This window comes from Scyliorhinus canicula, chromosome 10 (genome assembly GCF_902713615.1).
Source record: "Scyliorhinus canicula chromosome 10, sScyCan1.1, whole genome shotgun sequence".
NCBI lineage: Eukaryota > Metazoa > Chordata > Chondrichthyes > Carcharhiniformes > Scyliorhinidae > Scyliorhinus > Scyliorhinus canicula.
The window spans coordinates 157527328-157546215 of record NC_052155.1 but is presented as its reverse complement, the minus strand read 5'-3'; the positions used below and the strand labels follow the sequence as shown (position 1 = coordinate 157546215).

General features: G+C 48.4%; 1 protein-coding gene across 3 annotated transcripts in view; it reads right to left on the bottom strand.

Moving 5' to 3' along the window:
* Nucleotides 1-18888, bottom strand: part of zfpm2a (zinc finger protein, FOG family member 2a) — an 892520-nt gene that overhangs the window by 531788 nt on the left and 341844 nt on the right. For all 3 annotated transcript variants that reach the window (XM_038809982.1, XM_038809984.1, XM_038809983.1), the window contains exon 3: nt 784-873. In XM_038809982.1, the coding sequence (XP_038665910.1) occupies nt 784-873 (90 nt within the window). The remainder of the gene's footprint in view (nt 1-783; nt 874-18888) is intronic.

Here is an 18888-nt window from a genome sequence, read left to right as displayed (position 1 = left end):
GGCAAAAACTGGCTGACGTAGGATCTACCTGGAGGGTGCCGGCCAGGTTTGGGGTTAATGGTATGTAAATTATATTATTTTACGGATTGTTATTTGACCAGCTAACATGTTCTTTGGCAGGGTGAAAGGCAGAGTACGCCCAGCACCTCCTTTTGAACAGTCAGCTTACATCAATATTTGTGGAGTTTACAACCGGGGTTAGGGAATAGGCACCCCCAAAACCCCGAGTGCACAATCTTGGAGGCACACTTCCTGACCATGAACTTTGAAGGGTCAGGTTCAGAGTTCTGTTGTGTGTGCAAGTTTTCTTCGTCATTGTGTATTGACAGGCAATTCAGCAACTCCTATTTGGCCTCTGTCTTGATGGGCCTCATACATTTAAATCAAATTGATGAGAATTATTAAAATTTGCAGTTCATGAAAAAGCAGAGTTTCTTTGTGCATAGAGAGCCTTGGCAGGCTTGCTCCAAGTCAGATATCTATTTTTACTCTTCTAGTAATTAGTTTGACAAAAACAAATTTCCTTTCTCTCAAACGAGGGCATCCTCTGTTCCTAAAATGGCACTTATTGTACATCACACAGCATGTTATGTGACCTTAAATGTCTGCTACATATTATTACAAAGATTCAAAATCAAATTCAACACAAGCCTTTTTCCCCCTCAGGCTGAGGAACAAATGTTCATAATCAGACACAACAGGTCATTTGAGCATTTTACAAAGTATCATTCAGAACACCAGCAAAACAGAAATCAAAATAGATGATGGAATGCTGAGGTATACCTGGTCCATTCCAGTCTTCCAACTCCAAATTAGATTGGCCTGGCTTTTCTCCATCTGATTCTGCTGTTTCCCTACTGCCATCTTCATCACCTGAATAACAAAACACAATGCTCAAAGTTGACCAGTATGGGTAGATTAACAGTTTACAGTGAATGCTTCCACTTCAGGAAAAGTCCCAAAAGTTCTGGTTAGAAAGATAGAACAGTAACCGAGTTTTTGAGATGCTTATTCACCTACATCTTTCTTTTCTTTATGTAAGGCCTTCTAATATAATAAAACTCGAACATACATAGCAAGAAGTTAATACTGTAGTCCAGTATTAGTTCATTAGTCCAGTAAATTAGTTCATTTCTTTCAATAAATCAAATATTCAAGGAAAAAGAAAAGAAAAATTCCAATCATTAGCTTTAATTGGTTACTATCTGTGAGAATGTTAGTCATTATCATTAGATAGCAAAAGCCCGTGAACACAATAATTTTGTAGTAAATCTTTTAAGTCCATTTTTGCATGAACCCATTCATAAATTTAAACAGGAAGACCAGAAAGGGTAGGAAAATGACCATAATTATAAACGAGTGGCAGAAAGTCAATTGTTAAATGCAAGCACCTTCTCTAATTCTTGCACAAATGTACCAGTTGTCACTACTGCTTTGTATCATTATTAATGGGTACAGTAACATAGTGGTTATGTTACTGGACGTTTGGACCAGAGACGCAAGTTCAAATCCCACCACAGTAGATTCAGTTCAGTAAATAACCATTACCAGTGGCAAAAGTTTCTCCTTTTCAAGGGTAGTTAAGCTGGTCAATAAATGCTGGCCTTGCCAGTGATGCACTCATCTCATGAATAATTTTTAAAAATTCAATCAAGCCCAGAAAGCAGGTGGTGCAACCATTCATGGCCTACGTCCTTTTCATCCAAGCCCCTGCAACTTTGGACGACAGAGTGTACAATGCTGCCAGATCTAGAAATCAGCACTTTACTCTCACCGAAGTGAGACAAATAAATGAATGTGATTTTGGAGTTAGGCCTTTCCTAGAGTCGGTATTCCAAATTAAATAATAGCTTTAATAAAATACTGCTACACAGTTTTTAGTCCAAAGTTTGTGTGTGGAAATGCCTTAACTTCAAGAAGCATCAATCCATTTAAAATCAGGAACTTGCTATGTGGAAAATCATGGTCACAAACTCATGTCTAATCGCTTAAGCATTTCTGAGAGTGGCCCTTCAATAAGATGATGCTCAGAATTAATCTCTACTCAAGTAGCTCAAGTAGATGAATAACTTTTACTTTCCTTGATGAATACTAATGGTATGTACTGACGGTGTGTACATATCTTATTTCCTCATTTGCAATAGAGGACAAGCATTGCTGGACAAAAACTGTTAAAGAGAACATATTTTTAAGTCCAAATTTGTACTCCATAGACTGGAAACTACTACGATCATTGATCTGTCACTTGCGTTTTGGACCTTCTACTAAGCAACAATTTAATGAGTGTTAATTAACCCACATTTATTGTCACTATTGTTTCTAAACACTAAGGTTGGGTGGCACAGTGGTTAGTACTGCTGCCTCACTGCGCCAGAGACCCGGGTTCAATTCAGGCCGAGGGTGACTGTGCAGGGCCGGCTCAAGCCACCGGCAACTCGGGCAGTCGCCCGGGGCGCCATGTGCTAGGGGGCGCCAGAGACTCGGGTCCCGCGCATGCGTAGTTGGGCCGGTGCCAACCAGCGCATGCGCGGTGGCCGCCCTCCCCCAGGGCTGCCCCCCCCCCCTGGTCCGCCCCCCCCCCCGCTCGGTCCGCTCCCCCGCTCCGTCCGCCCCCTCCGCCCCCCCTCGGTCCGCCCCCCCCCTGGTCCGCCCCCCCGCTGGTCCGCCCCCCCGCCCCCCCCTCGGGTCCGCCCCCCCCGCCCCCCCCTCGAGTCCGCCCCCCCGCCCCCCCCCCCCGGCCCCGCCCCCTCGGCCCCGCCCCCCCCCTCCGCCCCCCCCCCCCCCCCCCCCCCCCCCAAGGGCGCCGAGGTTCAGCTTGCCCGGGGCGCCAGCAACCCTAGGGCCGGCGCTGTGACTGTGTGGAGTTTGTACGTTCTCCCCGTGTCTGCTTGGGTTTGCTCCAGTTTCCTCCCAAAGTCTAAAGATGTGCAGGAAATCATGTGGTGGGCGGTGTGGGAGAGGGAGGGGGGAGGCTGGGTAATGATATTCAAATTGATTCAAATCAATTAAAATGAGGTTCTTGCTCTTTGTGAGTTAGGGTTAGGTTCTGACATCACCGGTGAGTGGCGGTGGAAAATCGGGAAACGCGATCTCTCTGGAGAGAATCGGGAAATGGTGAACGCAGGTGAAAATCACCCCTTACATGTGCAATGGGCTGCTAGTCCTCATATTAAGACCATTAGACATAGGAGCAGAATTAGGCCATTTGGCCCATCGAGTCTGTTCTGCCATTCAATCATGGCTGATATGTTTCTCATCCCCTTTCTGCTGCCTTCTCCCCATAACCCCAGATCCCCCTATTCATCAAGAACCTATCTATCTCTGTCTTAAAGACACTCAGTGATTTGGCCCCAACAGCCTTCTGCGGCAAAGAGTTCCACAGATTCACCACCCTCTGGCTGAAGAAATTCCACCTCGTCTCTGTTTTAAAGTATCATCCCTTCAGTCTGAGGCTGTGCCCTCAGGTTCTACTTTATCCAATTAGTGGAAACATCCTCTCCACAAATCAGGATTATTGCAAAAGCTGAAAGGTGAACTGCATACTAGACCTTCAAGGTTTTTTTGATACTATTGGTATAAAGTTCAGGAGCACTGTAATTGACAAGACCAGCAAGAGAGGAAACAAGTCCAGTTGCATGCAAATGTATGGCGGGAGTCAGGAGATTTCCTGGCTCAGCATGTGCAGCTCGCAAAGGCGGGATTTTTGTACCAGGCATGGGGGTCAGGTTGTAATTGGAGTTGGACCTGCTTCCCCGGAAAGAGTTCGGAGCAGCCAGGTGCCGGTGCAAGCTGTTTAAAATTATCTCCTCAGTGTTCTGTCCCAATTACATAAAACCAAAAAAAAAACAACAGCACTCTAGTCCTCACACCCCTTCAATGCCAACATACTCCCATCAACATGTCCCATCAATGGCAACTCATGCCCTAAACCCATCCCTATGGCCTCTCATTAGACTCCGTACTAACCGTTGCACCCAACCCATCCCCCACAATCCCCTATTGCCCTTCATGTCAAACAATGACTCCGACAGGGCAGCAGGGTAGCATGGTGGTTAGCATAAATGCTTCACAGCTCCAGGGTCCCAGGTTCGATTCCCGGCTGGGTCACTGTCTGTGTGGCGTCTGCACGTCCTCCCCCTGTGTGCGTGGGTTTCCTCCGGGTGCTCTGGTTTCCTCCCACAGTCCAAAGATGTGTGGGTTAGGTGGATTGGCCATGCTAAATTGCCCATAGTGTCCTAATAAAAGTAAGGTTAAGGGGGGGGTTGTTGGGTTACGGGTATAGGGTGGATACGTGGGTTTGAGTAGGGTGATCATGGCTCGGCACAACATTGAGGGCCGAAGGGCCTGTTCTGTGCTGTACTGTTCTATGTTCTACCTACCCCATAACCTCTCATACTCTCCATGCCAACAAGTGCCCCTACACTTAACTCCCATGGATATTCATACCCTCAATGCCAATCTATGCCCTGATCCAAGTACCAGTAGTAGAAATGGAAAACACTTGAAACATCTTTATCTTGTGCAAATAAACATTGCACAATTAACAGAATAGATCAGAGAGAGAGAAACGGTCAATAATGCCATGTTTTCCCTGGGATGCAGTTGTTTCAACAGAGCTATGGATGTCTGGGCTCTCATCCAAGGATTGAGGGGGGCTGATGGGGGTTAGCGGAGGGGCATAGTTTGGCTTGGAGAGTATAAGGACCATGGGGGAATGAGGGTAGATGAGGGAGTATAGCATGCCATGGGTGCATTATTAAGTCCTTTTCAACTTCCCTCAGTTGAAAGTTTTCCTCACAACCACATTGAAAAGCTGGCCCAAATCTATGAAAATTGCAGAGAGCTAGAAGGTGCCAATTCCTGCAATGGAGGCAGCTAATTCGGGAGTGCAAGGTGCAGGCATGCAACCTGCACTAACCTGGACCTTCCACCGTGCACCGGTGAAAATTGGGGAGCTGGGAATAGGGACAGGAATCCCAGAAACCGATCCTGGTAACCATTTTTAAAGATCCAGATATCTCTCTGACTCCATGAAGATCCTGCTCCACATAGCCCAAGGCTTAGGAGGACGGATGTGATGGAAGACTACGATCTCCTTCAGGAACTTTTCAGGATCTAGTGTAATGGTGCTGGGTTTTTATTGAACAAGCTTTTTCCAAGCGAGCCCAAAATACATACAGTTTCATCCACTTTTCTGTCCAAAGATGTACAAAAGAGGGTCAATAACTTCAAAAATCATAGAATTTACAGTGCAGAAGGAGGCCATTCAGCCCATCGGGTCGGCACCTGCCCTTGGAAAGAGCACCCTACCCAAGCCCACACCTCCATCCTATCCCCGTAATCTAGGAACCCCTTCTAACCTTTTTGGACACTAAGGGCAATTTACTATGGCCAATCCACCTAACCTGCACATCTTTGGACTGTGGGAGGAAACCGGAGCACCCGGAGGAAACCCACGCAGGCACGGGGAGAATGTGCAGATTCCGCACAGACAGTGATCCAAGCCGGAATCGAACCTGGGATCCTGGAGCTGTGAAGCAACGGAGCTAACAACTATGCTACTGTGTCGGCCACTTCATCACTTTTGCAATATCAAAGACAATTCTAGAGATCAACTGGCTTTCCCACCTAAATGGCACAGTGTTTATCACTGCTGCCTCACAGCACCAACGACCCAGGTTTGATTCTGGCCTTGGGTGACTGTGTGGAGTTTGCTCATTCTCCCCGTTTATGCGTGGGTTTCCTCTGGGTGCTCTGGTTTTCTCCCACAGTCCATAGATGTGCAGGTTAGGTGAATTGGCCGTGATCAATCTACGGGGATAGGGCGGGGGAGTAGGCCTAGGCAGAGTGCTCTTTGGGGGGGGGGGGGGGGGGGGGGGTTCGGTGCAGACCCGATGGGCCAAATGGCCTCCTTCTGCACAATGTGGGATTCTCTGATCACAAAAAGATTTTATTCTGTTCATGACCAGTTGCCATGCAACAAACAAAACAGAACCATGGAGGTTTGCCTTTCTGGAATTACCACCTTTCTCTGAAGTGACAGAAAGAGTGGCAGAATGGCTTTTAGGAACCCAAAGCTGACCTCTTCAGCCATGATGCATGACATTTCTCTATCAATCACAGACAGTAGCTGAAATTACCGAACATACCACAAGAATTTTAACTTCAGATATGTCCACTGAGCAGGCCTGCTTTTGCTACAAGCTCCGTAAATATTGCCCACAGATTGATGATTTGAATAGATGCGGGTGAAAATGATATTGAGGAATTAGTTTCTGAGTTAATAATGTATCAAAAAACACTAGTGTGCCAGGCACAAATGCATTATTTCAAGATAGATGACGCCTACATTATTTCTTTCAAATAAAAAGTTCAAAATAAACCGTTAAAGTTACCATTCTGAAATTTCGTAAGAAGTTTTGAATACTACTTAGTACCATTTTATACTGGGTACCTGCTTTAGTGCAACCAAAAAGAAGTAAATACTCAGTAGAATGATCTAATCAAGAGACGTAAATTTATTTAATGCCTTGCTTTGTGTTTAAGTGCTGCCAGCTCAATCTGCGTGCATTTTGTTTCAGATGTGTGACAATTGATTTACTATCCTTCTAGTGATTTCCCTTGTGCAAGGAGCAAGTTTCCACGATAGTCTTTGAGAATCCTAGAGGTCCTAAACTTCTTTAGGATTTGTGCTGTTATGTGCCGTACAGCTAAGTCAGCCATGTCCACAATACTGAGATGGCTTACTGGGCGTGCGGAGTTTTAAAGCAATCTGCCATTGCTGCTTCTGTGAGTGGTCACGAGTTACATAAATTGTGTTCCTCCTCTCCCTTGCTCATTGCATTAAAGTTGAGAGTGTCTGGGCAGTAAACCTTTTCTTTCTCACTGTAGTATTCCATTTGAAATCAATTTTGCTGAGTTAACAATTGCTTCCTTTTCTCCTGCTAGATTTTCCTCGAACCAGGTGGTGGACTCCTCTCTCCTTGAATCTAGAAACAGTACCGGCAACATTTTAACTCCTGTTCTGGTCTTCACTGGCCCCTATCTGTAACAACCACCTTTTGCTATCTTCAAGGCTGGCCTCAACATTTAACTTGTGGAAATTGAAGGGACTCGAGCACTTTGGTAAACTGTTCATTGATTCGAGGAAGTTTGTCAGCTTTAGAGAATTAGCAGGCAAACTTTAGCTACCCCAACTCTAGTCTTTTTTGCTACTTTCAAGTTCGTGATTTCTGCCGATTGGCGTTCTCTTCCTTTCACTGGCTCCTCCCACCACCTCACTGGAAAGGATTCTATCCTTGGTTCAGCTGGGCAGGGGTCTCTCTCAGACCCATATGGCCACATTCTCTCATCTGATCCCTTCCCAGTGAATTGGATTAGGGTGAAATGGGAGAGTGAACTGGGCCCCACACTCCAGTGAAGTTTGCAGAGAGGTCCAGAATCATGTACCCGGTTGAGCCTAATTCAGCTCAAAGGGCTACATGGGACACACTTGAGAAAGGGCTCACTTGCCCCCACGGATCACACGCATATGTTTCAGTCCTGCACCAGACTCGGCAGCTTCCGGGCTTCCCAGATTATTATTTTATATTATATTATCTTATTAAATTTTTTCTAATTAAGGGGCAATTTAACATGGCCAATGCACCAATGTTACACAAGGGGCAATCCACCTACCCTGCACGTCTTTGGGTTGTGGGGGTGAGACCCACACACACACGGGGAGAATGTGCAAACACCACACGGACAGTGACCCAGAGCCGGGATCGAACCTGGGACCTCGGCGCCGTGAGGCTGCAATGATAACCACTGCGCCACCGTGCTGCCCTCTGGGCTTCCTCTTTTAACACTCTGTCTAATATTCTCCAATTAGAATTATTGCCATGCCTGCTGGTGGCCATATTTTGGGTTTTAGACTCTCTGGAAGTTCGCTCTGTGGTAGAAGTAGACGTTATCGCCTTTGCCTCACTGATAGCCCGGAGGCAGATACTGCTCGGTTGGAGGTCTCCCACTCCGCCTTGTGCCTCTGGCTGGTTAGGGGATTTAATGTCCTTTTTGGCATTTAGAGCAAATTAAATTTACCATCAGGGTTCTGTTGAGATATTCTACCTGAGATGGCAATCGTTTATCTCCTTTTTCAAAGATCTACACATAGTCAGCTGTTAGGGATTTGGGGTACAGAGTTTAAGCTATTTGCTTTTGTTTTGTTTGTAATATTGGGAAAATTTTCATTTTGTTCTTATATTTGCTTACCTGTTTTGCATTATTTGTAAAGCAAAAAAATTTTAAAGGTTCGGAATTGTGTTTCACAACCTTTTACCAGGATTGATTATGGTACTCTATTGGGCCCCTCAATATGTGGTATTAAAGTAATTTTTGAAAGGTGTTAAGTAACCTTCAGTGCAACCCTCGAAAACCCAAAGTAAAATTTAATAGCATACCAAAGAAATTTATAGGTTTATAGTTTGCAATCTTTCCTTAAAGAAATACTAAAAGTATATTTTGCAATAGGTTGAACTGATCTAGCAGGCATAATGTAAGTGTAATCAATTGAAATAAAGGGTGGATCCTTGACACCAGATTTCCATCAGCACTTCATCCAATTTTCTGGTTGGCTTTTGTCTTCATGCGAGAATCACTTCTAATTTTGCGATAACCATATCGAAATTAGACTTTATAATATAATTTAGATGACCACTGAATTTTGTCGTGTTTTCATCAGTAAAACAGGGAACGTTCTACCTGTAAAATCATCCATCCATTAAAATGGTGGTGGAGGGTTCTTCAGATATGCTCCATAAGGAATTTAAAAGAGCCCAATAAGATTTGTGAAATCAAACGGGAACTCCTTTTTTTTTACTTGCCTTTTGTGATAATTTCCAGTTTCTAATTAATTGGTTGAAATCTTGAGTCAAGTTTTTCTGTGTAGGCATTTATCAGTGCAACTACAAAACATAATGAATCCCATTTACATTATCAAAGGAAAGATGTTCCACAGGTTCGGGTGCAATAGTGTCACATTGTATCCATCTTCCAATGTCCGCCAATGAACTTGACGGATGGAGATGCAGCCGCAGGACACCAGTACACAGACCCGGATAGGCAGCTCTGACCAGAAAACCACCAGATGCACAGCTTTACCATCTGCCATTAGGGCACGGAGCTATCATGTGCCATAGGACTGAGCTTGCTAGTGGTAGAAATAGAAGTTGTGCCAGCAAGCCCCGTTTCTTTCAGAGTTATTGCAATTATGTCCAATTGACAGGAGGCCCTGGTGTGGCAAGTCCATCATCTTCTCTGGCATCTTATTGTGCACCACTCCACATCTCACCAGGCATCAATCAAAGAGCAACGTACTGTTCAGTTACATCGGAAGGCAGCCATAGAATCTTGCAGCAAAGACAAAGGCTATTTTTGACCCATTGCTCCTGGCCTAACTCTTCACAAGTTATTCAATAAGTCCCTCTTCTCTAATCTTCCCGATAACCCTGTAATTGTTTCCTTTTAAAGTAGATATCCAATTCCCTTTCGCATGCTACTATAACTTTACAGGTGATACAGAAATTGGTAATGTGGTTGATAGTGCGGAAGAAGTATGTTGATTGAAGGAAGATATTAATGGTCAGCTGGACAGAAAATTGGCACATTGAACTCAACCCAGGGAAATGTGAGGTAATACATTTGAGGAGGGCAGCCATTCATCCGATGAAGCGGCTGAGCCAATGCAGATGTTATTGGTGAAGCAATTAGTGTATGCAGTGGAACTAGCGTGCTCCAGGACTGAGTTGGTTACGTTGTCCTGCCAAAAGATATTGTGGCGGTATGACTAGGAGATTTACGGTACCTCAGAGTAGTGCTGCCATTGGTGCAGAGGACCCGCTGCCCATTGGCTCAGGCAGGTCATGTGTCTCTCTGCCAATTGGCTGAGGTGAGTCATGTGACTGCTTGCCGATTGGCCGAGAGGCCGGTAGCCCCTTCTACAAGGCGGGGTATAAGAACCCGTAGCAGCCGGCAGTCGGCCTTTCTCTGTAAGTCGACTGCCGGGCACACAACTAGTTCATTAAAGCCTGATATTTGGAACTTTTTCACGACTCGAGTCCAATTGATGGTACATCAATTTAATGAACTAGAATTTTGAAATGGAGCTACGGATCAAGCCAGACTGCCTCTGCATCAGCCCGCATGCTACAAACGTGTCAGCAACTTTTAAAAATTGGCTGGCGTGCTTCAACAGCTACCTCACCATTACAGACAATCAACCAACAAAGGAGCAGAAACTCCACATCCTCCACTCGTGCGTGGGCACCGCCGTTTACTCGATGATAGAGGATGAACAGGACTATGACGCAGCCATGGATCTCCTAAAAGGACATTTTCTCAGGCCAGTAACCCAGGTCTACGTGCGGCACCTCCTGGCAACAAGGCAACAATTCCCTGGTGAGTCCCTTGATGAGTTTTATCGGGCCCTCATTGTCCTGGGGAGAAATTGCGCCTGCCCGCAAGTTACCGCGGCGGAGCACACTGAACTGCTTCACAGCTCCAGGGTCCCAGGTTCGGTTCCCGGCTGGGTCACTGTCTGTGTGGAGTCTGCACATCCTCCCCCTGTGTGCGTGGGTTTCCTCCGGGTGCTCCGGTTTCCTCCCACAGTCCAAAGATGTGCGGGTTAGGTGGATTGGCCATGCTAAATTGCCCGTAGTGTCCTAAAAAAAAAGTAAGGTTAAGGGGTGGGGGGGTGGTTGGGTTACGGGTATAGGGTGGATACGTGGGTTTGAGTAGGGTGATCATGGCTCGGCACAACATCGAGGGCCGAAGGGCCTGTTCTGTGCTGTACTGTTCTAAGAACTGCTAATCAGGGATGCCTCTGTCGCGGGCATGCAATCCTCTCAGATACGCCTGCGGCTCCCAGAAAAGGACACTTTGAGCCTCGTTGAGGCACGGACCCTCACATCCTCCTGGAGGTTGCCGACCGAAACGCCCGCGTATATGCCCCCGGCAGACCTCCCTGCCCCCGCTCCCAGCCATCACGAGTGGCCTATGGACGCCGCCATTATGGGGCCCTGACGCCACGTGCGGGTTTCCGGGCGCCGCCATTTTGGGACCCCGACTCCACATGCGGCCAATGGGCGCCGCCATCTTGGGTCGGCACGGAGGACCCCACCAGTGAATACTCCATGGGAGAAGACGACTCAGTGCTCCTGCCACGACTCGCTGCAGTGACACTGGACCAATCGTGACCCCGCACGCTCTCCACGGCAACTACGCAAATCCTCCTAAACGGACACGAGACGAGCTGCCTACTAGACTCCGGGAGCACAGAGAGTTTTGTCCACCCTGACGCTGCACGCTCCCTGTTCACCTGGTTAAGCACAAAATCGCTCTGGCTTCAGGTTCGCACTCCGTCCTCATCACAGGGTGCTGCGTTGCAGACCTCACGGTCCAGGGGAGGGTTTAAAAAAATTACAAACTCCTCATCCTTCCCCGTCTCTGCGCACTGGCACTTTTAGGACTGGATTTCCAGTGCAACCTGCACAGCTTGACCTTCAAATTCGGCGGCCCTATTCCCCCGCTTACTGTCTGCAGCCTTGCGTCCCTCAAAGTGGACCCCCCTTCCTTGTTTGCGAACCTCACCCCGGATTGCACACCCGTCGGCACTAGGAGCAAACGATACAGCGCCCAGGACCGGACCGTCATCAGGTCCGAGGTCCAGAGGCGGCTGAAGGAAGGAGTCATTGAGGCCAGCAACAGTCCCTGGCGAGCCCAAGTGCTGGTGGTTAGGACTGGGGAGAAAAACCGGATGGTCATTTACTACAGTCAGACCATCAACAGGTTTACGCAGCTGGACGCGTATCCTCTCCCCCGTATCTCCGACCTGGTTAACAGGATCGCGAAGTACAAAGTCTTCTCCACGGTGGATCTTAAGTCCGCCTATCACCAGCTGCCCATCCGCACGAGTGACCAAAAGTACACTGCGTTCGAGGCGGATGGGCACCTCTACCACTTTCTAAGGGTTCCATTCGGTGTCACAAATGGGGTCTCGGTCTTCCAAAGGGAGATGGACCGAATGGTTGACCAATACGGTTTATGGGCAACCTTCCCGTATCTCGACAATGTCATCATCTACGGCCACAACCAGCAGGACCATGACACCAACCTCCAAAAGTTCCTCCGCACCGCAAAACTCCTTAACCTCACATACAATAAGGATAAGTGCGTGTTTAGCGCCAACCGTCTAGGCATTCTCGGCTACGTTGTGCGTAACGGAGTGATAGGCACCGATCCCGAACGCATGCGCCCCCTAATGGAACTCCCTCTCCCCAACTCCCTCAAAGCCCTCAAACGCTGCCTGGGCTTCTTTTCTTATTATGCACAGTGGGTCCCGAACTACGCCGACAAAGCCCGTCCTCTCATCCATTCCACCACGTTTCCCCTGTCAATGGAGGCCCGCCAGGCCTTTAGCCACATCAAAGCGGATATCGCTAAGGCCACGATGCGTGCTATCGACGAGTCCCTCCCATTCCAGGTCGAGAGTGAAGCGTCCGATGTAGCTCTGGCGGCCACCCTGAACCAAGCGAGCAGACCTCTGGCCTTTTTCTCCCGGACCCTCCACACTTCCGAACTCCGCCATTCCTCGGTAGAAAAGGAGGCACAGGCCATAGTCAAAGCTGTGCGATACTGGAGGCACTGTCTGGCTGGCAGGAGGTTCACCCTCCTCACAGACCAACGGTCAGTGGCCTTTATGTTCGATAATGCACAGAGGGGCAAGATCAAGAACGACAAGATCTTGCGGTGGTGGATCGAGTTGTCCACGTACAACTACGATATCTTGTATCGTCCGGGGAAGCTCAACGAGCCTCCTGATGCCCTGTCCCGCAGTACCTGCGCCAGCGTGCAGATTGACCGCCTCCGCACCCTCCACGCGGACCTCTGCCATCCAGGGGTAGCCCGCTTCTACCATTTCATTAAGACCCACAACCTGCCCTACTCCATCGAGGAGGTCAGGACTGTGACCAGGGATTGCCACATTTGTGCGGAGTGCAAGCCGCACTTCTACCGCCCTGAGCAAGCGCATCTGGTAAAAGGGTCCCGCACCTTTGATCAGCCACAACCCCCCGCACCAACACCCCTCCTCCAGTCCCAAATGCCCCCGGCGCCCCCAGCGCCCCCGCAACCAAGCGCACAGGAACTCCCTCACCCGGCCAGAGCTTCGTTAACACCGACCAGGGGTACGGATACAGGACCACGACCGCCGCTCCCGGAGTCACGGACGACCATCGCTCCAACGTCACCGGCTCCGCTGCGCAGGTCCAGTAGGACATTGAAGGCACCCATCAGACTGATCGAGTCGATTTGATATTCCACTGGACTTTGTCGGACTCTTCGTGTTGTTCAGTGTTCCCTCGTACAATGTTGCATATTCCTTTTCGGTTTTTTTTCTTGTTTTGGTTTGTTCCTCGTTGTTCATAAGTGCATTGTGTGCGGTATTGTTGTTCTTTTGCACATTCGTCGCGGGCCAGTGGGCAGCCACCAGATACCTCGGTACACCTCGTTCTCTCTAGTCATACTACCAGTTCGACGGCCCCCCCCTTCCTCCCCCCCGGCTTCTTTCTCCACAAGGGGTGAATGTGGTGGTATGACTAGGAGGTTTACGGTACCTCAAAGTAGTGCTGCCATTGGTGCAGAGGACTCACTGCCCATTGGCTCAGGTAGGTCATATGTCTCTGTGCCAATTGGCTGAGGCTAGTCATGTGACTGCTCGCCGATTGGCCGATAGCTCCTCCTATGAGGCGGGGTATAAGAACCTGTAGCAGCCGGCAGTCGGCCTTTCTCTGTAAGTTGACTGCCAGGCACACAACTAGTTCATTAACGCCTGATATTTGGAACTTCTTCACGACTCGAGTCCAATTGATGGTACATCAGATATCAAAGATATGTCTGAGTTAGAGAAGATGAAAGCTGTTTAGCCGTTTCTCCTGGCGGGTATGTAATGTTCAGTTCTCACCATTCCAGAGGAGTACACGGAGGACGCAAGCTAGAAAGGCTCAGTCAGGTTGCTGTTGTTCCACACTTTCTTACTCAGCTTGCACACAGCATCTGCAGATTTTGTGCTGTGTTGCGTTGATTTCAGCATCGAGTGCCAGATTGCTGGCGATTGTGGAGCTTAAGTCGGCAAAGTTATCAACAACCTCGGCATTGTCAATGCTGATAGATGGCAGCATGGCAACATCCTGGACCATGACATTTAATCTTCATGATTCTTTAGTTAAATATTTTTATTCTCCTCCTTTTTCACATTTTCTCCCAAATTTACACCCAGAAACAATAAACTATAATCAGTAACGAATGCAATGTCAATCCCCATATCTGTAACAACAATCCCATTCTCCCACCAAACGCCCAAACATTAGCTCGCATGTTAACATAAACAAATGACAAAAAGGAATGAGGAATCACCCAAAGTCACCATTAACACATACAGTCCCCCTCCTCCCAACTCTCCCAACGCCCCCCCCCCCCCTCCACTAATGTTCGATGTAATGCAATTTTCGAAAGTACATAATGAATAACATCCATGAATTGTAGAGCCCCTCCATCCTTCCCCTCAGTACGCATTTGATCTTCTCAAGGGTCACAAAATGCAGCAGGTCCCCCGGCATGCCAGGGTGGAGAGGTTAATTTCCATCCCAACAGGATTGCAGCCTTCAGGCGATCAACGAGGCGAAGGCTACAACATCTGCCTCTGCACCCATTTCTGACCCTGGCTGGTCCAACACCCCGAATATGGCCTCCCGAGGGCCCGGGTCCAGTTTCACGTGCACCACTTTAGAGATTACCCTAAAAATCTCCTTCCAGTAATCGTCTAGCTTTGAACAGAACCAAAACATAAACCCCCCCCTTCCCCCCCCCGGCAAATGTCACACATAACATCTACTCCCTCAAAGAGCCGGCTCATCCTCGCCCTTGTGAGGTGTGCTCTATATATCACTTTCAACTGTATCAGCCCCAACCTCGCGCATGAGGTGGAGGCGTTCATCCTCCAGAGCACCTCACACCAGACCCTCTCCTCCATACCCTCTCCCAACTCTTCCTCCCACTTTGCTTTGATCCCATCCAGCAGTGCTTTCTCCTCTTCCAAAATAGCCCCATAAACCGCCACACTACCCCCTTCTCCAGTCTCCCTGTCGTCAGCATCTCCTCCAGCAATGTGGAGGCCGGCTCTACCGGGAAGCTCTGTACCTCCTTTCTAGCACAAATTGTCTTGAACCTGCACGTGTCTAAATATTTTCCCCTGCTCCAGCCCATACTTCGCTCCTAGCTCCTTCAATCCTGCAAACCGACCTTCAAGAAACAAATCTTTTAGTGTCCTAATTCCTTTCTCCTCCCATCTCTGAAAATTTCCATTCCACTGGGTAGCGCAAGTGATTAGCACTGTGGCTTCACAGCGCCAGGGTCCCAGGTTTGATTCCCCGCTGGGTCACTGTCTGTGCGGAGTCTGCACGTTCTCCCCATGTCTGCGTGGGTTTCCTCCGGTGCTCCGGTGTCCTCCCACAGTCCAAAGATGTTCAGGTTAGGTGGATTGGCCATGATAAATTGCCCTTCGTGACCAAAAAAGGTTAGGAGGGGTTATTGGGTTACCGGGATAGGGTGGAAGTGAGGGCTTAAGTTGGTCAGTGCAGACTAGATGGGCCGAATGGCCTCCTTCTGCACTGTATGTTCTATGTTCTACGTTCCCTGGCTCAAATCAATGGTTCCCCCAAATTGGGATTTCCCTTGACCCTGCCCCCAACCCAAAGTGCTGGCGAAACTGCCTCCAAATTCTCAAATACCGGACTCCCTGAGTATTTGCCCAGAGCTGTTGGAAACGGTGCTGTTGCAAGCACCTTCAATCCCGGCCCCGACAGAAACTCTCCTCCAGTCTGACCCACTGGGCATCAACCCCACTGACCCAGCTCCGCACCTTCTCCACATTCGCCGCCCAGTAATAATACATCAGCTTCGGAAGACCCAAGCCCCCTGCCTGCCTTCCTCTCTGTAGTAGCACCTTTTTAATTCTGGCCACCTTCCCTCCCCATATGAACGAGGCAATCATCCCTTCAATATTTCTAAAAAATGCCATTGGTAGGAAAATCAGCAGGCATTGGAAAATAAACAGAAATCGCGGCAGCACATTCATTTTAACTGCCTGTATCCGACCCGCCAGTGACAGAGGGAGACCATCCCACGTTGCTCGATCAACTGTCACTCTCCCCACCAAACTAAAAATGTTGTACCTACGGCGCCTCCCCCCCAATCTCGGGCAACCTACACCCCCAGGTATCTAAAGTGAGTCCCTGCCCTACGAAATGGCAGCCCCCCCCCACCCCTGCCCCCACCCCCCGGCCGAGACACCTCAAAATATTCACTCTTGTCTAGATTATAATTTGTACCCTGAGAAAGACCCAAGCACCCGAAGCAGCTCCAGTATTCCCCCTATTGACACACTCGGTTCCGACAAGTATACTAACAAGTCATCGGCATATAAGGACACCCTATGCTCTATCACCCCCCCCCCCCCCCCCCCCCCCCCCCCCGCACTATCCCTTTCCATACTCCCGAACTTCTTAACGCGATGGCCAACGGCTCAATTGCGAGTGCAAACAGCAGGGGGGACATGACATAGGACATCCCTGCCTAGTCCCACGGAGAAGAGAAAAGTATTCCGAACTGATGTTATTTGTGCGGACACTCACACTCGGCTCCTTATATAGTAGCTTTACCCAGTCCACAAATCTTGTCCAATCCCAAACCGCTCCAAACTGCCATCAAGTACCCCACTCTACCCGGTCAAACACTTTCTCGGTGTTCAATGCCACAACCACCTGTTTCCTTCCCCTCCGCCGGTGCCATAACCACGTTCAATACCCTCCTAATGTTCGAAAAGAGCTGCCTCCCTCTCACAAACCCCATCTGATCCTCGCCTACCACCTTCGGGAAGCACTCCTCCTGACTACCTGGCAGTACCTTCGGTAATACCTTTGCGTTCACGTTTAAACTGATATGGGCCTATACGACCCACACTCCATTGGATCCTTATCTTTCTTAAGCAATAGGAAAATTAATTACTGCCCCAAAGTTTGTGGTAACACCCCCTTCCCTATTGCCTCCTCAAACATCCCCACCATCAGCGGTACCAGCTTATCTTTGAATTTTTTAATAATATTCCACTGGAAACCCATCCGGCCCTGCCACCTTCCCCGACTGCATCCTCCCAATCGCATCCTTTATCTCCTGCTCCACTATCGCCCCTTCTAACGTAGCCCTGTCCCCCTCCGCTACCCTCGGGTACTCCGGCCCATCTAAAAATTTCTGCATCACCCGACCTCCCCCAGGTGGCCCTGAACTGTACAACTTCTCATAGAATTCCTTAGAGACCTTGTTAATCTGATCAGGAGCAATCACCAACTTCCCTGCCCCGTCCAACACGTGGACAATTTCCCTTGCTGCAGCCTCCTTCCGGAGCTGACCTGCCAGCATACGCCCGCCTTCAATCTTCCTGATTCTGATGGTCAAATCAAATTCTTTACAGGCATGAGAGAGTCTGTCCATTTCCTGCTGAATGACTAATGACCTGTGTTTTTTAATATAGAATGATAGTGCGGCATCGTCAGCAACTCTCTCACATACAGCACGTCTGCGCCAGTCAAAGACAACCACATAACTATTCTAATCCCATTTCCCAGCACTTGCCCCATAGCCTTGTATGCCTTGGGATCGCAGGTGCACATCTAAATACTTTTTAAATGTTATGAGCGTCTCTGCCTCCACCACTTTTCTAGGCAGGAAGTTCCAAACTCCCACCATCCTCTGGGTAAAAAATGTTCCCCTCACATCCCCTCTAAACTCACCCCCTCACATCCCCTGTGACAGAGCCTACTAGGGAACAGGCAATTCTGGATTTGGTGATGTGTAGCGAGGCAGACTTGATTAGGGAACATAAGGTGAAGGAACCCTTAGGAAGCAGTGACCACAATATGATAGAATTTACCCTGCAGTTTGAGGGGGAGAAGCTGCAATGAAATGTAACGGTATTACAATTAAATAAGGGTAACCACAAAGACATGAGTTAGGAGCTGGCCAGAGTTGATTGGAAAAGGAGCCGAGCAGGGAAGACAGTAGAACAGCAATGGCAGGAGTTTTTGGGAGTTATTAGGGAGGCACAACAGAAATTCATCCCAAGGAGGAGGAAACATGCTAAGGGGAGGACAAGGCATCCATGGCTGACGAGGAATGTCAAGGACAGCATAATGACTAAAGAAAAAGTATACAAAGTGGCGAGGATTAGTGCGGAACCAAAGGATTGGGAAGCCTTTAAAAGTGAGCAGAGGACAACTAACAAAGCAATAAGGGGGAAGAAGATGAAGTATGAGTGCAAGCCAGCTAGAAATATAAAGGAAGATAGGAAGAGATTTTTTTCAATATATAAAAGATAAGAGAGAGAGGCAAAAATAGACATTGGACCACCAGAAAATGTGGCTGGACAAGTAATAATAGGAAACAAAGAAATGGCAGACAAACTGAATAGTTACTTTGTTTCAGTCTTCACAGCGGTAGACACCAGTGGGAAGCCAGAGCTCCAGGAGAACCAGGGGGCAGAGGTGAGTGCAGTAACCATTACTAAGGAGAAAGTTCTGGGGAAACTAAAAGGTCTGAAGGTGGATAAGTCACCTCGACCGGATGGACTACACCCCAGGATCCTAAAAGAGATAGCTGAGGAAATTGTGTAGGCATTAGTGATGATCTTTCAGGAATCACTGGAGGCAGGAAGGGTCCCAGAGGACTGGAAGGTGGCTAATGTAACACCACTGTTTCAGAAGGGAGGGAGGCAGAAGACGGAAAATTATAGGCCGGTTA